The sequence below is a fragment of the Notechis scutatus genome, chromosome 3 (genome assembly GCF_049901735.1).
Source record: "Notechis scutatus isolate UNSWTSFEM ecotype Mainland chromosome 3, rNotScu1.2, whole genome shotgun sequence".
Lineage (NCBI taxonomy): Eukaryota > Metazoa > Chordata > Lepidosauria > Squamata > Elapidae > Notechis > Notechis scutatus.
In genome coordinates, this window is record NC_142011.1 from 200,091,582 (window position 1) to 200,110,750 (window position 19,169).

General features: G+C 40.5%; 1 protein-coding gene across 1 annotated transcript in view; it reads left to right on the top strand.

The window, feature by feature from the left end:
• TG (thyroglobulin) overlaps nucleotides 1-19,169 on the top strand; it is a 168,892-nt gene that overhangs the window by 57,806 nt on the left and 91,917 nt on the right. The window contains exons 27-34 of the mRNA XM_087960087.1: nucleotides 190-357; nucleotides 2,046-2,111; nucleotides 4,381-4,461; nucleotides 5,247-5,384; nucleotides 9,696-9,872; nucleotides 10,872-10,983; nucleotides 12,646-12,725; nucleotides 18,384-18,527. Coding sequence (XP_087816213.1) covers nucleotides 190-357; nucleotides 2,046-2,111; nucleotides 4,381-4,461; nucleotides 5,247-5,384; nucleotides 9,696-9,872; nucleotides 10,872-10,983; nucleotides 12,646-12,725; nucleotides 18,384-18,527 — 966 coding nt within the window. The remainder of the gene's footprint in view (nucleotides 1-189; nucleotides 358-2,045; nucleotides 2,112-4,380; nucleotides 4,462-5,246; nucleotides 5,385-9,695; nucleotides 9,873-10,871; nucleotides 10,984-12,645; nucleotides 12,726-18,383; nucleotides 18,528-19,169) is intronic.

A 19,169-nucleotide genomic window follows, 5' to 3' on the forward strand; every position in this document is an offset into this window, starting at 1 on the left:
TTGCCAAGGTTGGACACCCCTGTTTTAGACTTTCTAAGAAAGGCCAAGCAAGACTTCTAAAGCAGAATTATTGAAAAGGCCAATTGAACACTTCTCCAAGTTTTTCACTGCCAAGATCAAAGTATTATTAGACTCAGCAACAAAGAAAGCAGAACTGAACCCTGTAAATTTTTTCTTCCTGACTTCCAGGCAGTATGGCATGTAGCCTGCTGAGTTCTCCAAGCGCTTTGATCTGCAACCTTAATGACTGGGATGGAAGCTCAACCCGCCGACAAGGTGACATATGTCAACGTGCAAAGTACAGTGAAGGGAAGAGCCAATACACAGTCAGAATTGGAGAGCAAGTGCTTACTAGAGGTAAGTGAGTAGGTTAATAGATTGGACAACCATTTGACTAGGACGGTATAATTAACAGATTAACAGAGTTGGAAGGGATCTTGTAGGTCATCTAGTCTACCACCACCCCACCCAAGCAGAAGACCCTACACCATTTCTGATAAATGTCAGTCCAGTCTCTTCTTGAAAGCTTCCAGTGATGAAGCTCCCACAACTTCTGAAGGCAACTTCTGTTCCATGGATTGATTGTTCTCACTGTCAGAAAGTTTCTCCTTATTTCCAGGTTAAATCTCTCCTTGTTCAGTTTCCACCCATTATTCCTTGTCTGGCCTACAAGCGCTTTAGAAAATAGCTTGCCCCCTTCCTCTCTGTGGCAGCCCCTCAAATATTGGAACACTGCTACCATGTCTGCCCTGGTCCTTCTCTTCACTAGACTAGCCATGCCCAGCCATTCCCGCAACCATTCTTCATATGTTTTAGCCTCCAGTCCCCTAATCATCTTGGTTGCTCTTCTCCGTACTCTTTCTAGAGTAGTGGTGGCTAACCTTTTTGGACTCCTGTGCCAAAAATTTCACACCCATTAGCATGCGCGCACTTGTGTGCCAGCACCCAGAATGCAATGCACGCCCCCCCCACGCCCCCTGACCATGCATGTGCAATCACCCCCTGCCACCCTCTTACCTGCACCGCACCTCACAGCTGATTTTTCTGCTGGTTTGAGGCCTTTTTGATCTCCCAGAGGCTTGGAAAAAGCCTCTGCAAGGCTTTTCAGGCCGAATAATATGCCTATTTCGTCACTTCTGGTATTACAGGAAGTGATGAAAAGGGCCTATTCTTCGTCGTGAAAAGCCTTGCAGAGGCTTTTTCCAAGCATCTGGAAAGCCGAAAAAGGCCTCGAACCAGCAGAAAAATCAATTGTGAGGTGCATGCATGCACAATGAGGTAAGTTTGCTCATGCTCGTGTCCCGACACAAATGGCTCTGCATGCCACTTGTGGCACACGTGCCCTAGGTTCACCATCACGGTTCTAGCGTCTCAACATCTTTTTTATAGTGTGGTGACCAAAACTGGATGCAGTACTCTAGTTGTGGTCTTTCTAAGGCTTTATTGAGTGGTATTAGTACCTCACTTGATCTTGATTGTATCCCTTTGTTAATGCAATTTAGGATTGCGTTGGCTTTTTTGGCTGCCACCATACACTGTTGGCTCATATTTAGCTGGTTGTCTACTAAGACTCCAAGATCCCTCTCACAATTACTGCTGTTAAGCCTGGTTTCACTCAGTCTTTATGTGAATAAGTATATAAGTCATTCAAGCCCTGGTCATCTCCTATTTGGATTATGCAAAACACTTTACATGGGGTTACCCTTAAAACATTTCTGGAAGCTTTAGTTGATACAAACTGCAGCTGTGTGAGTAATCTTGGATATTACAAGAACAGTTTATGTAACATCTCTGCTCTACGAGCTGAGTTGGGTGCCAGTTTGCTTCCAGGTCCAATTCAGGGTGTTAGTTGTGACCTATAAAACTCTACATGGCTGGCAGGAACATGTAGGCAAATGGTGGTTCCCCGTTCTAGACCAGACCTTGTGTCTTTAATCCTGCATTTCTCCGTATTTCAAAATCAACAGATTAGCTGCATTATTTATTTTTTATTCTGCCATCTCCTTGGAAAAGGAAAGCAAAAATATGTGTTTTCTTTTTTTTAGCTTCCGAGCTTGCAGAAGATCCAGAAAAATTCTTCCCCAGTTTTCAGCGTGTTTATTTCTGGAAAGGTAGGTGATTTGGAGGTGAATGGCCAGGTGTCAAAAGGTGGAAGGAAGAGATATGTGTCTCAGCAGAATGGGGATCAGTTATGTCTTTTATGGAGGGAATATTCAGATGGGCCTATTATACAATTGTACAATTTTATTACGCATATGTACAAGTAAATGTACACATGCATAAATGTATATACATGCACACAAATGCACATTCATGTGCAGATGGCCAGCTAGGTGGCAGCACCTAGTTACATTTGGCTTATCCAAGAAGGCTAGATAGAGCTAAACTAAAAATAATAATTATTATTTTTATGGGTAACAAACCAGGAAATCTTCTATTTGTTTAAACCATCCAAGCCAATACAACTGTAGGGGCATATTCATGTATTCATGAGGAGTTGAGGCTTCTTGATTGAGGTTTTTTTTTGATGACATCTTATCCTTCTCCCTTCCTTGTCATCTTTGTTATTTTTCAATGTGAATATTTATGTTTCTTAATGTTTTACACTGTTTTTTTCACTTTGTTGTAAACTGCCTAGAGCTGACAGATTGCAAGGTGGGCGGTAGATACTTTTAATAAACAAACAAATGTATTTGATGCATGCATAAAAACTATAAAATACTTGACTCATTTTGTAGGCATCTCCTTGTTTAGATGTTCCAATCTGATTTGGAAACTTCCTTCAACTTGAAAGTGCAGTCAGGTGTATAGCCCGATCTCTCTCTCTCTCTCTCTCTCTCTCTGTCTCCCTCTCTCCCCCTCTCCCTCCCTCCCTCTCCTTCTTTCTCTATCTATCTATCTATCTATCTATCTATCTATCTATCTATCTATCTATCTATCTATCATCTATCATCTATCTATCTATCATCTATCTATCTTTGTCTGTCTGTCTGTCTGTCTGTCTCTATCTATCTATCTATCTATCTATCTATCTATCTATCTATCTATCATCTATCATCTATCTATCTATCATCTATCTATCTTTGTCTGTCTGTCTGTCTGTCTGTCTGTCTCTATCATCTATCTATCTATCTATCTATCTATCTATCTATCTATCTATCTATCTATCTATCTATCTATCTATCTATCTATCTATCTTTGTCTGTCTGTCTGTCTGTCTGTCTGTCTGTCTGTCTGTCTGTCTCTATCTATCTATCTATCTATCTATCTATCTATCTATCTATCATCTACCTATCATTTATCTATCATCTAACTCAACTATCTATCAATCATCTCTCTCTCTCTCTCTCTCTCTCTCTCTCTCTCATCTAGCTATCTCATCTAGCTATCTCTATCCTGTCTGTCTGTCTGTCTGTCTGTCTGTCTATCATCTATCTATCCCATCTATCTATCTCTATCCTATCCTATCCTATCCTATCCTATCCTGTCTGTCTGTCTATCTATCATCTATCTATTATCTATCCCTCCCTCCCTCTTTCTCTCCATACTGCTTCAACACTCAGCTTTGCATAAAATGAAGTAGACATATGGACAGCTGTTAGACACAATCTTTCTAATTTAAATAGAAATGCAATGGATGTTACTATTTATGTGAAAGATTGTACACTAAGACCTGTACCTGGCACCTGTATGACTCAAAAAGCTCCCTGCTGAAGAGAACCTTGAAGACCTAAATTTGAAGGCTTAAAATTAATGTTAATTTGCGTTTAAACTGGACTTGACAAGGCAGCCCTTCCTGAAATCAAACTAGCCTGTCATGTTTTCAAACATTGGGCTGTCCTCCATAAATAAACCATGTCATATTCCAAATTAGGGTATTTCATTTTTCAATCTCCCCTCAGATTATAATTCCCTCCCCCCTCCATTGGTAGCTCCTAGCATTTCAGTTCTACGGTAACTCAGCCTTTAACTGTCTTCCTGTCCAACAGAATAACTATTAAAATGTGGCTTACTTTCTGCTTAGGGGACAGAAAGGCTCGGTGGTTAAAGATGCTGGGTTATGAGCTGGAAAGCTGACAGACTGGGTTTGAGACCCAAGCTTGATGTGATGGGGTGAGGTCCTGTCCCTTGCTGCAGTGCCTGCCCACCTAGAAGTTTGAAAGCATGCAAATGCAAGTAGATTAATAGGTATTACTTTGGTGAGAAGATAACAGCGTTCTATGCTCCTCAGTGCATAGTCATGCTGGTCACATGACCATGGAAATTGTTTGGACAACTCTGGGTCCATCAGCTAAGAAACGGAGACAAACAACACCCTCTAGAGTCAGACATAACGGGATAGGGAAAACCTTTACCTAGTTTTTGCTTGATTGCTTCTAGATTCTGACATGATGACCCGCATTGGATCTACCATGTGTAATGCTACTCTTGTTCCACCACAGTCAAAGTCTCTTCTATCAGGTAGGTATGGGCCAGGCATCTAAGTTTGTAGAAGTAAACTTTTCACAATAAAAGAACTGCTCTCCTCAATCTGTTCTTCTCTAAATCTGTTCAGATTACAAAGTTTATCCTACCCAAGGGCAGTCTGAACCTGTGATTTGGGGATTTGTAGATGCAATTCATGTAGAGGATGCCAGGTAGAAGAATACCAATGATGCACATTGGTTGTGTTTTGCTTGGTTTTTCTTCTCGGTTCCTCTGGTGCATTTTAACATTTTCTTTTTAAAGAAAATGTTAAAATTTAACTTTCAAACATTGGGCTGTACTCCATAACGGAACCATGTCATATTCCAAGTTCATAATAAATCATAAATCTACAGTAAAATGTTTATGATGACTATGATCATGATTTATCACTTATATCTTTTATGTACATGAGAGCTTATGCACCAAAGACAAATTCCTTGTGTGTCCAAGCACACTTGGCCAATAAAGAATTCTATTCTATTGTAAAATCTGTTCTTTCCCCTATAAACCTGAGAGAATGCTAAGACACAATTTTTAATTCTAGCTGGTTACATAAAGACAACTCTTTGGTTGATGCACCACATTAAACTATCACAGTTGGGCTCACAAAGTTTTGTGTTAATGGAACTGTTGTGTCTTTCTGAGAAAGTTTCTGATTTATTGTATTTTATTTATTGGAGCAGAAATATGGAGGGGCTAATAATTAGAATAGGGTGGGGTTGTTTTCACTACGATGAATTAAAACCTCATGTGTGTTCTCATCACTTTGTGTTCATTAGCTTCCACCAAGAAACTCTTTTCTATAGTGGAAAACAACCAAATATTGACTGAACCGAATCGTTCTCTGCCATCCCAAAAATACTGGCTTTTCAAGCAAAGCTTCTCAGCGGAAGAGGCTGTTCTCTGGTGTCTCACACGTAAGAAACTTTAAATTATGGAGAAATGGTCATACTACTAATTAATCAAGGTCCTAGACATGCTCGAATCTTTCTAGAATGTTTACCATGTTCTCTAAGCATACCAACAGAGAATAAAAACCCAAAAGCTAATTTTAAAAAAGTTGACCCTTAAAGTTGATGTGAAAACTAAACTATAAAACTGATAGCTGGCTGAGGATTTGAGAATAAATATTTTGATATTGACTTAATGAATTGAAATATGAAAGGGAAATTTATCTAAAGATTAGTCGAATGGATAACAATTTGAAGTGATATTAATTAAGAAAGTTGAAAGTGTAACTATGACTATGTATAAATATTGTAATCTGGAATCATGTTGCTCACGTGAAGAGATGTGTAAAAAATAAAAAAAACTTTGGGAGAATAAATGTCATTCCCTATTTCTAGCAAAGCACATCTATTTTCATTAAGCTATCTCAGTCGCTTATCAAGAAATCTCACTGTTTAGTTTAGTTTTATTGTCATTGCACCCCGTACAATGAAATTAAATGCCATCTTCAGTGTACATTATAACTATAAAAATAAAACATAAACACACATCCTTCACATTCTATACAATTGAATTGAAAACCCAATATTGCATTAATATTGCACTATACAGTAGAATTCAATAGAGTTACTGACTTATTCAGAAATGAAATCTTGAAATGCTACCTTTGCTAAGGGAGGAAAGCAGTGAAATGTAGCTTTGTGTGAAAAGGATAGGTTGATTCCTGTATTATGATAACATTTATTTATTTATTTGATTTATTTGATTTGTCAATCGCTTACAAGATAATAGGTATAAGTATAAACATGAGTAAGAATACAGGAAATAGGTACGAATAAATGGGGACAATAGGACAGGGATGGTAGGCACAATGGTGCACTTATGCAGGCCCCTTACAGACCTCTTAGGAATGGGGTGAGGTCAATAGTGGATAGTTTGAGGTTAAAGGAGTGGGGGCTTGAGGATGTAACAACAGAGTCAGATAGTGCATTCCAGGCATTGACTACTCTGTTGTTGAAGTTGTACTTTCTGCAATCAAGTTTGGAGCGGTTAACATTGAGTTTGTATCTGTTGTGTGCTCATGTATTGTTGTGGTTGAAGCTGACTGGTAACATGGGGAATTCCTTGACTGAGAACAGTGTCCGCCTTCTTATCTTGATGTTTCCCAGATATTTTATTGTGTCGTTCCCATCAACTCCGACCACAAACAAACATTCCAAATTTTCTGGGGAACCTTCTGAAAAGGTTGAGTAACATCTGCTTCCTTCAACGTGCTTTTGAGTCATGCAAAGCTGGAGGAGGAAACTTCCATTGATTAATGCCCGGGAAAAGAATATCTGTTTTAGGACACAAAGTAATTTCTTGTGAGACTTTTTCAGGAGGCTATGGAAATAAAGGAAGTTGCGTAGAAGATTGGCATGAACCTCTATGCAGATACTCCTCGACTTATGACCACAATTAGCACTGAAACTTCCATTGCGAAGTGATGCGGTCATTCAATGAGTCACACTCAATCCGAATGATCCTTTTGGCCATGATAACTAAGGAAACCATTGCAGTTGTTAGGTGTTTCATGTGGCCATTAAGTGAATCTAGTTTCCCCCATTGATTTTGCTTGTTGAAAGCTGGCTGGGGAAGTTGCAAACAATTGTAAATACATGCCAGTTCCCAAGAGCCCAAATTCTGATTATGTGACCCTGGGAATGTTGCCATAATTGTAAGCGCAAGGACTGGTTGTAATTCACTTTTTTCAGTGTTGTTATAATTGGAACAATTGCTAAATGAATGATTGTAAGTTGAGAACTACCTGTAAAAGCTTTCATCAACCTGGAGTTTTTTTAAAGTGTGTTGGGCTTATTATAAAATCCCAGAATATTTAGCTAATGTGGCAAAAAATATCTGGATGTGGCAATCTTTTAGAAGGCTATTCTTCTACCATATTAGAATATAGGAACTCATCATCCAGGCTTTGGAAGAACAATATTAGGGACTTCTTAATCCAAGGGTGTCAAACTCAAGGCCTGCGGGCTGGATCCAGTCCATGGTGTGCTTAGATCTGGCCTGTGGGGCTGGCCTGGAAATATCAGGACCGGCCTGTGATGCCTCTTCTGGCCAAAATTAGGTGCGGGCTTTTTTAGCTGGCAGAGTGCTGCAGGAGTCTGTGAAGGCTGAAAGTGGGCCACGAGGGGCCATGTGAGGCCCCACACACCCCGTTTTGGCCGGAAAGTGCTGCAGGAGGCTGCCCAGGCCAAAAATGGGGTACGGGGGAGCTGCCCAATGGCTCCTCGTGGCCCATTTTGACCAGCAGGGTGCTGCAGGAGGCGTCCATCTATCTCCCTCCACCTCCCTCCCCCAATCGTCCCACAGAGGAGAACTACAATAATAATCCAGCCCTTGAAAAATTCCAGGTTGACACCCAGGGGTGGGCTACTAGGGGTTTGCAGGGGTTCAGGAGAGCCCCTAGCTATGATTCTGTGCAGTTTGGAGAACCCCCAAATCCCACTCCTGGCTGGCCCTGCCCACCCCACCCTGCTCCTTCCAGGAGTCCCCACATGGCCCGTTTTGGATGCAGGGCGCGTGGGGATGCTTGGGGAGGGTGAAAAATGCGCCTCCTGGAAGTTTGGGAAGGCCGGAAATGGGCTCGTTTCTGGCTTCCAGAGAGCCTCTGGAGCCCGGAAGCCTGTTTTCGCCCTTCCGGAGGCTCGAGGAAAGCCTCCGGGGCCCAGGGAAGGCAAAATCCCCCCTCCCCCATGGTGCAGGAGGCTGACTAGGCCACGCCCACATGGCCAACACCCAGCAAACGAGTAGAGAATCCTTTGCTAAATTTTTTAAACCCAACCCTGTTGACACCCCTGGCCTAATCAGTCAGCAAGAGCTTGCAGGATAAGAGCAGGCAGAACCTGGGGGTGGAGTTAAGAAAGTAATCAGCCTAGAGCAGGGGTGTCCAACCTTTCACCTTCCCTGGGCCACATTAGAAGATGAAAATTTGGTTTGGGCCGCACATATAATAAATTAGTATAAAATAATTATATTATAAAATTATATAATAAATTATAAATTATTTTTATTATTAATTATTAATTATTAATTAAAAATTATTTATTTTTATTAATTTTCCGGCCAAATTTTGCGGGGTGGGGGGGGGGGGGAAGAAAGCTCACCCGCCTCACGCCTACCTCTCCTCCTGCAAATGGCCCGGCTGGATGCAGCAGGACTGGAAGGTGAGGACCGCGAGGCTCGGTGCAGCAGCAGCAGCGGCGGCGGCGGCAGCGGCGGCGGGGGCAGAAGCGGCGGTGGCGGGGGCAGAAGCAGCAGCGGCAGCGGCGGCGGCGGTGGGGGCAGAAGCAGCAAAGGCGGCGCCCACCTTTTCTGTTGCTGCTTGGCGTGGCGCTCGCCTCGCCCGCCTCGCGCCTGCCTCTCCTCCTCCTCCTCGCTGGCTCTTGCCAGAAGGTTGGGGTGGGCACTGGGCCGCATTACGAGGCGACCTGGGCCGCATGCGGCCTGCGGCCCGCGGGTTGGACAAGCCTGGCCGAGAGTCATTACATTCTCACAAATGTTCAACTCCACTTAAATTCCGCTGACTCTTATCTAGTGTCAATTTAGTGTTAACAGTTAGGAGACTAGACTCTTGGGAAGTAGCATGAACAATAAATCATTTTAACTGGAACTCTGTGTGTGTGTATATGTGTGTGTGTGTGTGTGTAAATAAGCATTTTTCTTCCATTTTTTCCAATCCAACAAACTATGACAGTAGTAAAGAATCAGGACCACACATAAGAGTTTATAAATATAATTTATCTATACAACTTAAATAGGCCATTTGAAAATAGCTGTGTTGTAATTATTTATTTTAACAAGGCAGGAACCACAGCTAGTCCTCAACTGACAACAGATCACTTAGTGCCTGTTTGAAGTTACAGCGGCACTGAAAAAAGTGAGTTATGACCATTTTTCAGACTTAAAAATGGTCATTGCGGCATCCTCATGGTCACCTGATTTACATTCGGATGCTTGACAACCGACTCACATTTGTGACAGTTGCAGTGTCCCAAGGTCATGGGATCACATTTTTGCAACTGGTGGGGAAACCAGATTCACTTAACAACCGGGTTACTAATTTAACAACTGCAGTGATTCACTTAACAAACATGGCAAGAAAAGTCGTACGATGGGGCAAATTTTTCACTTAGCAACATAAATGTTAGGCTCAATTGTGATCGTAAGTTGAGGTCTACCTCTTATAAAAATGGTAACCATGAATTGTTTCTCCTCTGTTCCAGGTTGCGTAGAAGATGAGTTTTGTCTACTGGCCGATATCCCGAGTAACACAGACACAGCATTCTTTCCTTGCACCCTCTATCCAGCAGCCCAAATCTGTAACACTTCCATTAACAATGTCCCCAACAACTGCAAGATTGTGTTACCTCAAAAGCCCCAACTTTTATATCAGAAGACAGGTGAGCTAATGGGCCTGCTAATCAGTGATGGTATTCACATTTTTTTTTACTACTGGTTCTGTGAGCGTGGCTTGGTGGGTGTGGTGTGGCTTGGTGGGCATGGTAGGGGAAGGATACTGTAAAATTTCCATTCCATTCCACTCCAGGGGACGGGTACTGTAATTCTCACCCCACCCCACTAACCTGCTTTCCAGCTCCGTTCTCCTGTGCAGAACAACAAAAGAAGACCCAGCCGATCAGCTGGGACTCGGGAGGCAGAGAAGAGATGGGGCCAGGGCCAGTCAGAGGTGGTATTTGCTGGTGAACAGATAACAGATAATCAGAGTTGGAAGGGACCTTGTAGGTCATCTAATCCAACCCCCTGCCCAAGCGGGAGACCCTAGACCATTTCTGACAAATGGCAGTCCAATTTCTTCTTGAAAGTCTCAAGTGATGGCACTCCCACAACTTCCGAGGGAAAGCTGTTCCATTGGTTGATTGTTCTCACTGTCAGAAAGTTTCTCCTTATTTCCAGGTTGAATCTCTCCTTGTTCAGTCTCCATCCATTATTCCTTGTCTGGTCTTTGGGTGCTTTGGATAATAGCTTGACCCCTTCCTCTCTGTGGCAGCCCCTCAAATATTGAAACACTGCTATCATGTCTCCCCTGGTCCTTCTCTTTACTAGACTAGCCATGCCCAGTTCCTATAACCGTTCTTCGTATGTTTTAGTCTCCAGTCCCCCAATCATCCTGGTTGCTCTTCTCTACACTCTTTCTAGAGTCTCATCATCTTTTTTTGTAATGTGGTGAACAAAACTGGATGCAGTACTCTAGGTTCTCTGAACTACTCAAAATTTCTTCTAGTGATTCTCCAGAACTTGTCAGAACTGGCTAAATACCACCCCTACTGCTAATTCATTCTTATTCCCTATATACTAGGGAAGAAATGAGGGAGAGTTTTCTTGACTGTAAGAACGTGGAACTAAAACTCCTGATTCTTTTTATATGGTTGATTTTGCAGTATCTCTTGAAGGGAGCGTCAAGAATTTTTACACTCGTCTACCGTTCCGCAAAATATCAGAAATCTCTGTGAGAAACAAGATGGATATGTCTAGGAAAACGGTGTCAAAGGGGTAGGTTTTCTTCCTGTTGTGTTGTGTGTATGGCCCCTTCCTCCTTTTCTCAACAACTTAAAAAGGCTACAACCTTTGGTGAAGAGATCTAACTTTAAGATGAACTCCCAGAATTTCCCAGCCACATTTTTTTACTACAGCTGGATGAATCAGGAATCAAACTGAAGACATTTCATAAAAATACATTTTAAAAAATTAAATGAAAGGACCAAAAGACTTTGGGAAAGTTGCACAATGTCTTAACGATAAGTACCGAAAATAGCATTAGCCATAAAAGTTTTGGGAGATGATTCAAAGGCAAATGCCTGTTGAGTAAATATTGTGAAATGTGTCCTCCATCACTGTGATTAGCAATCTTTCTTTCTTTTTCCCCCCCTTTTTTTTGGTCTTGGGATTCTGCCTGAGAAAATCTTAATGAGACTTTCAGATTGTTGTCTGGGACTTTGTAGAATTAAAGCTAGGTTGCCTATTCCAGTTCTGTCTGTCTGTCTATCTTCCCACCTATTACCTATCTACCTATATTGTCCAAGGAGATGTTCTTACTTTGAGCCATATCTTGGACAGATATTATTATTATTGGCTTATGGCATTGCTACATTAGCCAGGAGATCCCCATGCTATTGTGGAGAGGTAGTTTGGCTGCCAAGGTACCAGCTCTGTTGTTGGAAATGCTTGCACGCTTCCCAAGGTATGCCACAGTTGAGTGAGCCAGCTCCAGAAAGAAAGACGAGCCGCTTTTCCAGCAGTGTCATCCAAGTCCCTCTCCCTCCCCAGAGCCACCTTGCAAACGGGCACCGCAGTCAGGAAGGTTCAGAGCCGGCAGGAATCTGACTGCCTTCACAGAGCATCCGCTCGTCTCTCCACCGAAGTGCACCTATTTATCTACTCACATAGAATATGCTTTTGAATGAGTGGTGCAGTGGCCTAGAGGTGGAGCTCTCGCCTCACAATCTGGAGGCTGTGAGTTCGATCCTAGGTAGTGGTAGATAATTCTCTCTCTGGGCACAATGAGTAAATATCAGCTGTGAACTCTGCGTTGGTAACAGGAAGGGCATCTGGCCAGTAAACACTCAGCTCCATTCAGTTGCTCTGACTCCATCCCACTGCAAGAGATTACGGGGTTGTTAAAAGACAAAAGTAAAGAACAGAATATGCTTTTGAATGGTTAGGTGACAGGAACTCGTCCCACCATGCAGTGCTAGGACTCGAACCGCTGGAGCAGAGACCATCTCCAGCATCATTAAGCCACTGAGCCACCACACCTCTTACCTTGTTATAACAATGTATAAAAGAAGCAAGAACACCTTTCAAACAAGTTAATAAAACCCCTCTGTGACTTTCTGGGTCCCAGTTGTTCATTTAAATTTTGCTGCAGAGGTCTGCTCTCTCTCCTATATCTTAAGAAAATCATTAACTTCTGTTTCACAGATTGTTTTTCTTTTTAAATCCCAGTGGCTTTAATATAAATGGATATTCTTGTTATTTGCTTCTGGTTTGGAATGTAAGTTTCACTCAGACTGCTGAGTTCCAAAACTGATTTATCTCTCTTAATGAAGTGTAGAAGCTTTCTGTTGATTCCTCAGGAATTAAGATGCCAAACGTGTTCATTTTCCTTTGTTTTTCACATTCTGTCTTTCTTTTCTTTTCTTTTTTTCCATTCAGTTTTTTTGACTGTGAACGGCTTTGCGATGCTGATCCTTGCTGCTCGGGTTTTGGACTTCTAAATGCTTCCCAAGACATAGGTATTTTTTTTTTAGTCATTCATTATAAGCCCTGTAGAATTTTTTTAAAAAATCTTTTCCCTTAGGTAATCTGGAACCTATTTCATTGTGGTTTGCAGTGTTTAACAAACTCCTGTGTGCTTGTTTGAGCCATGTACCCGGTAATGTTTCTGGATAAGGGAGGAAGTGGGGAAAGTGGATTTATTTTTCTAAGAACCTGCAGCCAAAAATCAGGCACTCCAGAAGCTACAATGGAAAGGGCTTGTTCTACAGCCAACAACTTACATCCTACTTTGCTGCTTCTGTTGCTGGTTAATTTATGTTCTTTAGAAAAGGTGAGTAGAAGACAAAGGAGCAGGCTATTTCTTTCTGGTCAGCACTGCACTTTGGACATGAACAGAGAACAAATATATAACATGTAATCCTTGACTTACAACCATTCATTTATTGGCCATTCAAAGTAGGGGTGGGATGCAAATATTTTTACTACCGGTTCTGTGGGCATGGCAAGGCGGGAGTGGCTAGGTGGACATGGCCACGTGACTGGGTGGGTGTGGCTTCTTCTTTTTTTGTGTGTGCAGCACCTTCCTCCCCACGCTCTGTTTTTTGGCCTCCTGGGCCTCACGGAAGCCTCCTGGGCAAAGCAGTAAGACAGTGAGGGGGATCCTGGCATTGTTGGAACAGCTGATCATCGTTAGGAGGAGAGAAAAAGAAATACCGGTTCGGTTGAACCAGTAGCTATTTTTTTTACTACCAGTTTGTCCGAACCGGGCCAAACCAGTAGAATCCCACCATTGATTCAAAGTTACCCTAATCCTAACTTGTACTCTCACCACAAGCCCCACCTCCTTAATATTTACAAATAACTGAGTTGCTGAGATTCTTTTGGAATTCCAGGTTTCCCGGTATGATGCATTATTCACATTGTCCAGCTAAATACAGGTAGTTCTCAATTTACAACAGTTCATTTAGTGACCATTCAAAGTTACCATGGCACTGAAAAAACAGTAATTTATGACCATTTTTCATACTTATGACCACTGTAGCTGTGGGAAGCTACCTCTCTCCTAGAAGAATGAAATATTTTGAGGACTATTCAAAAGGCAGAATATTATATTTCCCTGGATGAGAAATGAGAAACATGTTTTTTTAGAGGGAGAAAGCAGCCCCCACCTTTTCTTAACAGCCCACAGCAGATGTCAGATAAAGATATAGATAGCTCTATTCATAAGCAAATACCCTCACTCAAGTTCCAAACCAGGACAAAACCATTAAGCCATAATAGGAATTTTCCAACACCTTTTGAGAACACAAGCCTCTTTATTATATCATCTCAGAAAATCCAAACTTCAGCCAAACTTAGCTCAGACAACCTATAGAGGCAGCTACATGGCCCATGGGAGTCTGACAACAACCAATAGAATATATGTTCTTGCACAGGAACAGGAAGCTCAAGTTCAAAGCCCAAGAGAAAGTATAAAAGCCACCCACTCTCAACTCCATGTGGTCAGCTGCCCAGAACCCATGTTGTTCTGCTTCTCCATAAAACCATCTTTCTTTTTTTTTTTAAACAAGTTTTATTAATTTTTTTCAAAACACACAAGTCGTCATTATCCATTACATATTTAAACCTTTTTCCATTATAAATTTAACAAGTCAGATAAACTATAATTCTGTTTTAAACCATTTCCATATAAACATACAAAAACCTCTTATCCATTTTCTCTTTCTTTCTCTTTACTCTTATTCCATTTTATTATTATTATTTCATCTATTTCTTTCTGACTTAGTTACCATTATTCTCATTCTATATTTCTGCAAGGTTTCATTAATTCTCCCCCAAAAAAAACATATATACACAACACACAAAACATAAAAAAAGATCTTTTTGGAAAGTAACTTGGACCCAGGTATTTCTTTCTTCATGGACTTCAACTGTATTCATACTCATCTTACATATCATTACTTATTTTATTTACCATTCTAAATCTTCTATATTAACTTCTCCCCATATTTCACTCTTTTTAATTCTATCTTAATTAATCATCTTAATTTGAGTCATTATATTTGTATCTTTTGTCCATTCTTTATTGTACCTTTGTCTCATTCCTTATAAAAAAAAAAAATTTCTCCTGAAATCACTAATCAGAGTATGATGCCTTTCTATCTCCCGACTAAATTAATCAAATTAATCTTTAGAATACCCAATCCGATTTTGCTTGGTACATTCTAACTGAATAATACATCCAAAATAATTAAATACATAGTTAAACAATAGATCTAAATATTAAAAACAAATACTATAATGAAAATTTTATAATAACATCAATCCCATAATCTTATTAAACTCTTTAATTAAAGCTCAATATTCTAAATCTCCCCTCATATTATATTTTAAAACCAATCATTATTAACATTTCAACATTTTAATCTCTTATCAACTCTTAAGCCATTTAAGTTTTCTATTTCTAATACAATACTACCATATCATCTTATGTACCTTGCAAAATCTCTTTGAAGAAATTATACTTATCCTTTATCCCTAAAAAAATTCCTTTTTCCCATTTAATTTCAAAACTTTGTAGCTTTTCTCCACCTTTTCCCTTTCTTTCTTCTCCCAACAAACCTTTCTACCCCCCTTCTTCTAGCCTCTGCCTTACTGGCTTCCCTTCTCTGTCGTATTCCTCTTCCCTTTTGTTTACCATCCTTATATTGATTTTGCACCTTGTTTTCCCTTTCTTAAATGTTTTTTAAATCTTAAGTCCTTTATTTCTCTTCTCTTCCCTCTTCCTTCCCTCTTGGTCGAGTTCTGAGATTTATTAAAGATGGTTTCCTCTCCTTCTTCTTCTTCTGCTGTCTTCATCTGCTGCAATGTTTGTTGATAGTTAATAAGCGCCATTTCTAAAAAAGGAAGGCTTCTTTCAAACCAGCTTTACCATTTTTTTTTGCTTGCTCATAATCTTTTCTCAGTTCCTCAATAGAAGGAGCCATTATAAATCTTTTCTTTTCTTTTCTCTTACAACAGTCAGAATATTCCAAAGGAAAAATAAGACAATCCCAAAGTTATCAGTCAGTCCAAACCAAGACAGAGTTCCCCTCTCTCCTCCTAGGGTAGTATCAATCAGAGAAAAAGAAAGTCCAAATCTGTTTCTTAAAATCTTATTGCAATATATTTTAGTCTTTCAATCCTTAAGGCATCTCCTCCAACAAAGTCTTAGCATACAAATATATTTTTTTAGTCCTCTCTTTTCCCACTCATCGCTTAAAGCCAGTTTTCACCTAAAAAAAATAGATTTCTTAATATTCACTTTTATTCCGTAGAAAAAGAGGGTAAGCTATCCTTTCAGCACCATTAAACTGCCGCTTTTTCCTCTTCTCGAAGGTATCATTCAGAAAGTCATACTTTTCAGGAATTTTGTTAAATATGTCTTAGAGTCCTAGGAGCCAAGAAAAACTTTCTCCTTTCAAGCACTTTCTCCACTTCCTCCTGCGCATTCTTACCCGGCTGCCAGCTTCTTTGTGGCGGCCATTACGGACCGCCGCTGCACGTCCTGGGAAAAGGGGTTCTGCCGGCCGGGAGGGGTCTGCAAAACCCCAAACCCTTCTCCGGATCCCCCTACCTTCAGCTGCCCCTGCAGGGCAGCCTAGCTCCGTACCCGTCTGGGTCGGAGCCCCAAAACGCTAGCGCGGCAGGGATCGCGCAGCCGCAAATCCCTGTCGCTCGTGAAGCCGACAAACCGGAAGTCCCATAAAACCATCTTTCCAATCAGCCTCCATGTTTCCGGTGTCTTTCTCCTGGCTTGGAACTGAACCAGATGGATATTTCTTCCAACAGAGCTTCCCCATGGTCACATGATCAAAATTTGGCAACTGGCTCATATTTAGGATGGTTGCAAAGTCCTGGGATCATATAATTCCCCTTTTGTGATCTTTTGACAAGCGAAGTCAATAGGAAAGCCAGATTCATTTAACAACCATGTTACTAACTTAACAATTGCACTGATTCACTTAACAACTGTGGCAAGGTTGTAAAATGGGGCAAAACTCACTTTTAACTACTTGATCTCGCTTAGTAGCAGAAATGTTGGACTCAATTTTGGTCATAGGTCAAGGATTACCTGTATGCATTTGTGAAACTGGCCATAAGGAAGTCAGATGTAGGTAGGATTGACAAAGAGTCATTGATTCATGGATTATGTGCCATCAAGTCATTTTCAAGTCCAGGAGAACGGATCGTATTATCATATATGGTGGACTTGAAGGAAAGCCCAGGATTTTGGACATAAAATTCAGAGTTGGTTAGAAGAAACGGGTGAGATTAAACTTGAATATAGACTGGAATTCTTTCTGCTGGGAATTAATACAGAGAGATACAATAAGGAACTAATGTATCTAATAACACACGTGATCACGGCAGCAAGATTAGTCTATGCTCAAAAGTGGAAATTTAATGAAACTGAGATAATTAAAAAGATGCGTCGAAATGGATAAACTAACGTTGGAATTAAAAAATAAGGACGAGGCTGAATACTATAAAGTATGGGATAAATTTTACCAATGGTTGGTTTGCCTCTGTATGGTTTGCCAATTGCACAGTGGCAGATAGGAAAGCACTCCAGAGGGTTAACATCATTGCCCAGAAGATCTTTGGTTGCCCTCTCCCCTCTTTGGAAGAGCTTTATAGCTCCCGCTGCCTTCAGAAAGTTTAAAACATTCTCAAAGGTCCATCTCATCCTGGGAACCCTTTTTTTGAACTATTACCATCTGGCAGACGGTACAGGATAATAACAACAAGGGCAAATAGGCTGAAAAACAGCTTCTATCCCAGGACAGTAGCTCTGTTGAATTCTACTGTATAGTGCAGTGTTGGTGTGGTGTCAGGGGTTTTCGGTTCAATGTGTGGAGGGTGAAGGATGTGTGTTTGTGTTAATTTTCATGGTCATGATATGCACTGAAGATGGTGTTTGATTTTGTTGTACAAGGTGCATTGACAATAAAGTTAAACTAAACTAAACTAAACTAAACTAAACTAAACTAAAAAAGGAAGACTTAAAATTAAAATAAGATAAGGATGTTAAGATAGTAGATTAAGAATATGGAAAATTGTTGTAATGTATAAATTTATATATAATGTAAATTTGTATTATATGCTAACCATAATAGATAGGTACAACAAATAGTTGTGTCAGGATGATTACACCACATTCATTGTTTTTAATGTTTTTGTTTAATAAAAAATTATTTTTAAAAAAGTCATTTTCAAGTCCCATCAACTGCATACAGATAATCCTCTACTTATGACCGGCCTGCAGTTATGATGGACCACTCCCCAAAGATACTTATGACCCTGTTCTGAACTTCCAATGGCTGCTTTTCCATAGTCACATAACTGTCCATCAGGCTCTTCTCAACCAGCCTGTATTTATGGCCATTTTGTAGCATCGTGCAGTTATATGATTCAGTTTTACGACAGTTTTGCTAAAACATGTTGGTTGTTCCAAATGCTTTGCCATTTTTTTGTGACAGCCAGGTCACACAGCTAATTTTATGACAGGCAAGCCATCCTATCAACTCGAATGTTTTTATTTCTTCAGTGTGGATGGATTATTTAAAAATGCCAAGTGCCAACAGAAATTTATAGAAAAACAATGACAACCTACCACGGTGTTCTCATTTCAGACAGCAAGATCTTGTGTTTGACTCTGGGCAGTTTGGGAATTCAAACCTGCAGTGACGAATTAAGAAGTGATTGGCAAATTTCTCCTTGTACGTCTCTGGAAACTGAGGCCAGGGTGCATCCCTTCGGCTGGTATCAGAAATCCTGTGAGTACCAAATCTTTCCTTGATTGGTTTCCATCCATGGTTTCTTGTCCTGTCCGCTGCTGCTTTGAAAAATAAGTTGACCCCCTCCTCTTTGTGGCAACCCCTGAAATACTGGAATATTTCCCCCAACAATCCAATTCTTGATTTTACCAGCCTCAGAAGGATGGAAGGATGGGTCAAGTTTGAGCCCATCAGGATCAAACTCCAGGCTTTGGGCAGAGTTAGCCTGCAATACTTCATTCTAACCACTGCATCCCCCAGGGCTTTATTTATTCTTGCTACCTTCCTTTGTCATTGTTTGTTTTATTGCTCTATTATTTTACTTCTGTTCTGTTTACACTCCTGTCATTTTACTTCCTTTTTATTGTTGTAAGCTACCTAGAATAGCCCCAGGGTAATGTAAAGGGCAAATGAATTTAACAAAAAATAATACTATACTATACTATACTATACTATACTATACTATACTATACTATACTACACTATACTATACTATACACTACTATACTATACACTACACTACACTACACTCACACACTACACTCCACTCTACACTACACTACACTACACTATACTATACTATACTATACTATACTATACTATACTATACTATACTATACTATACTATACTATACTAAATAA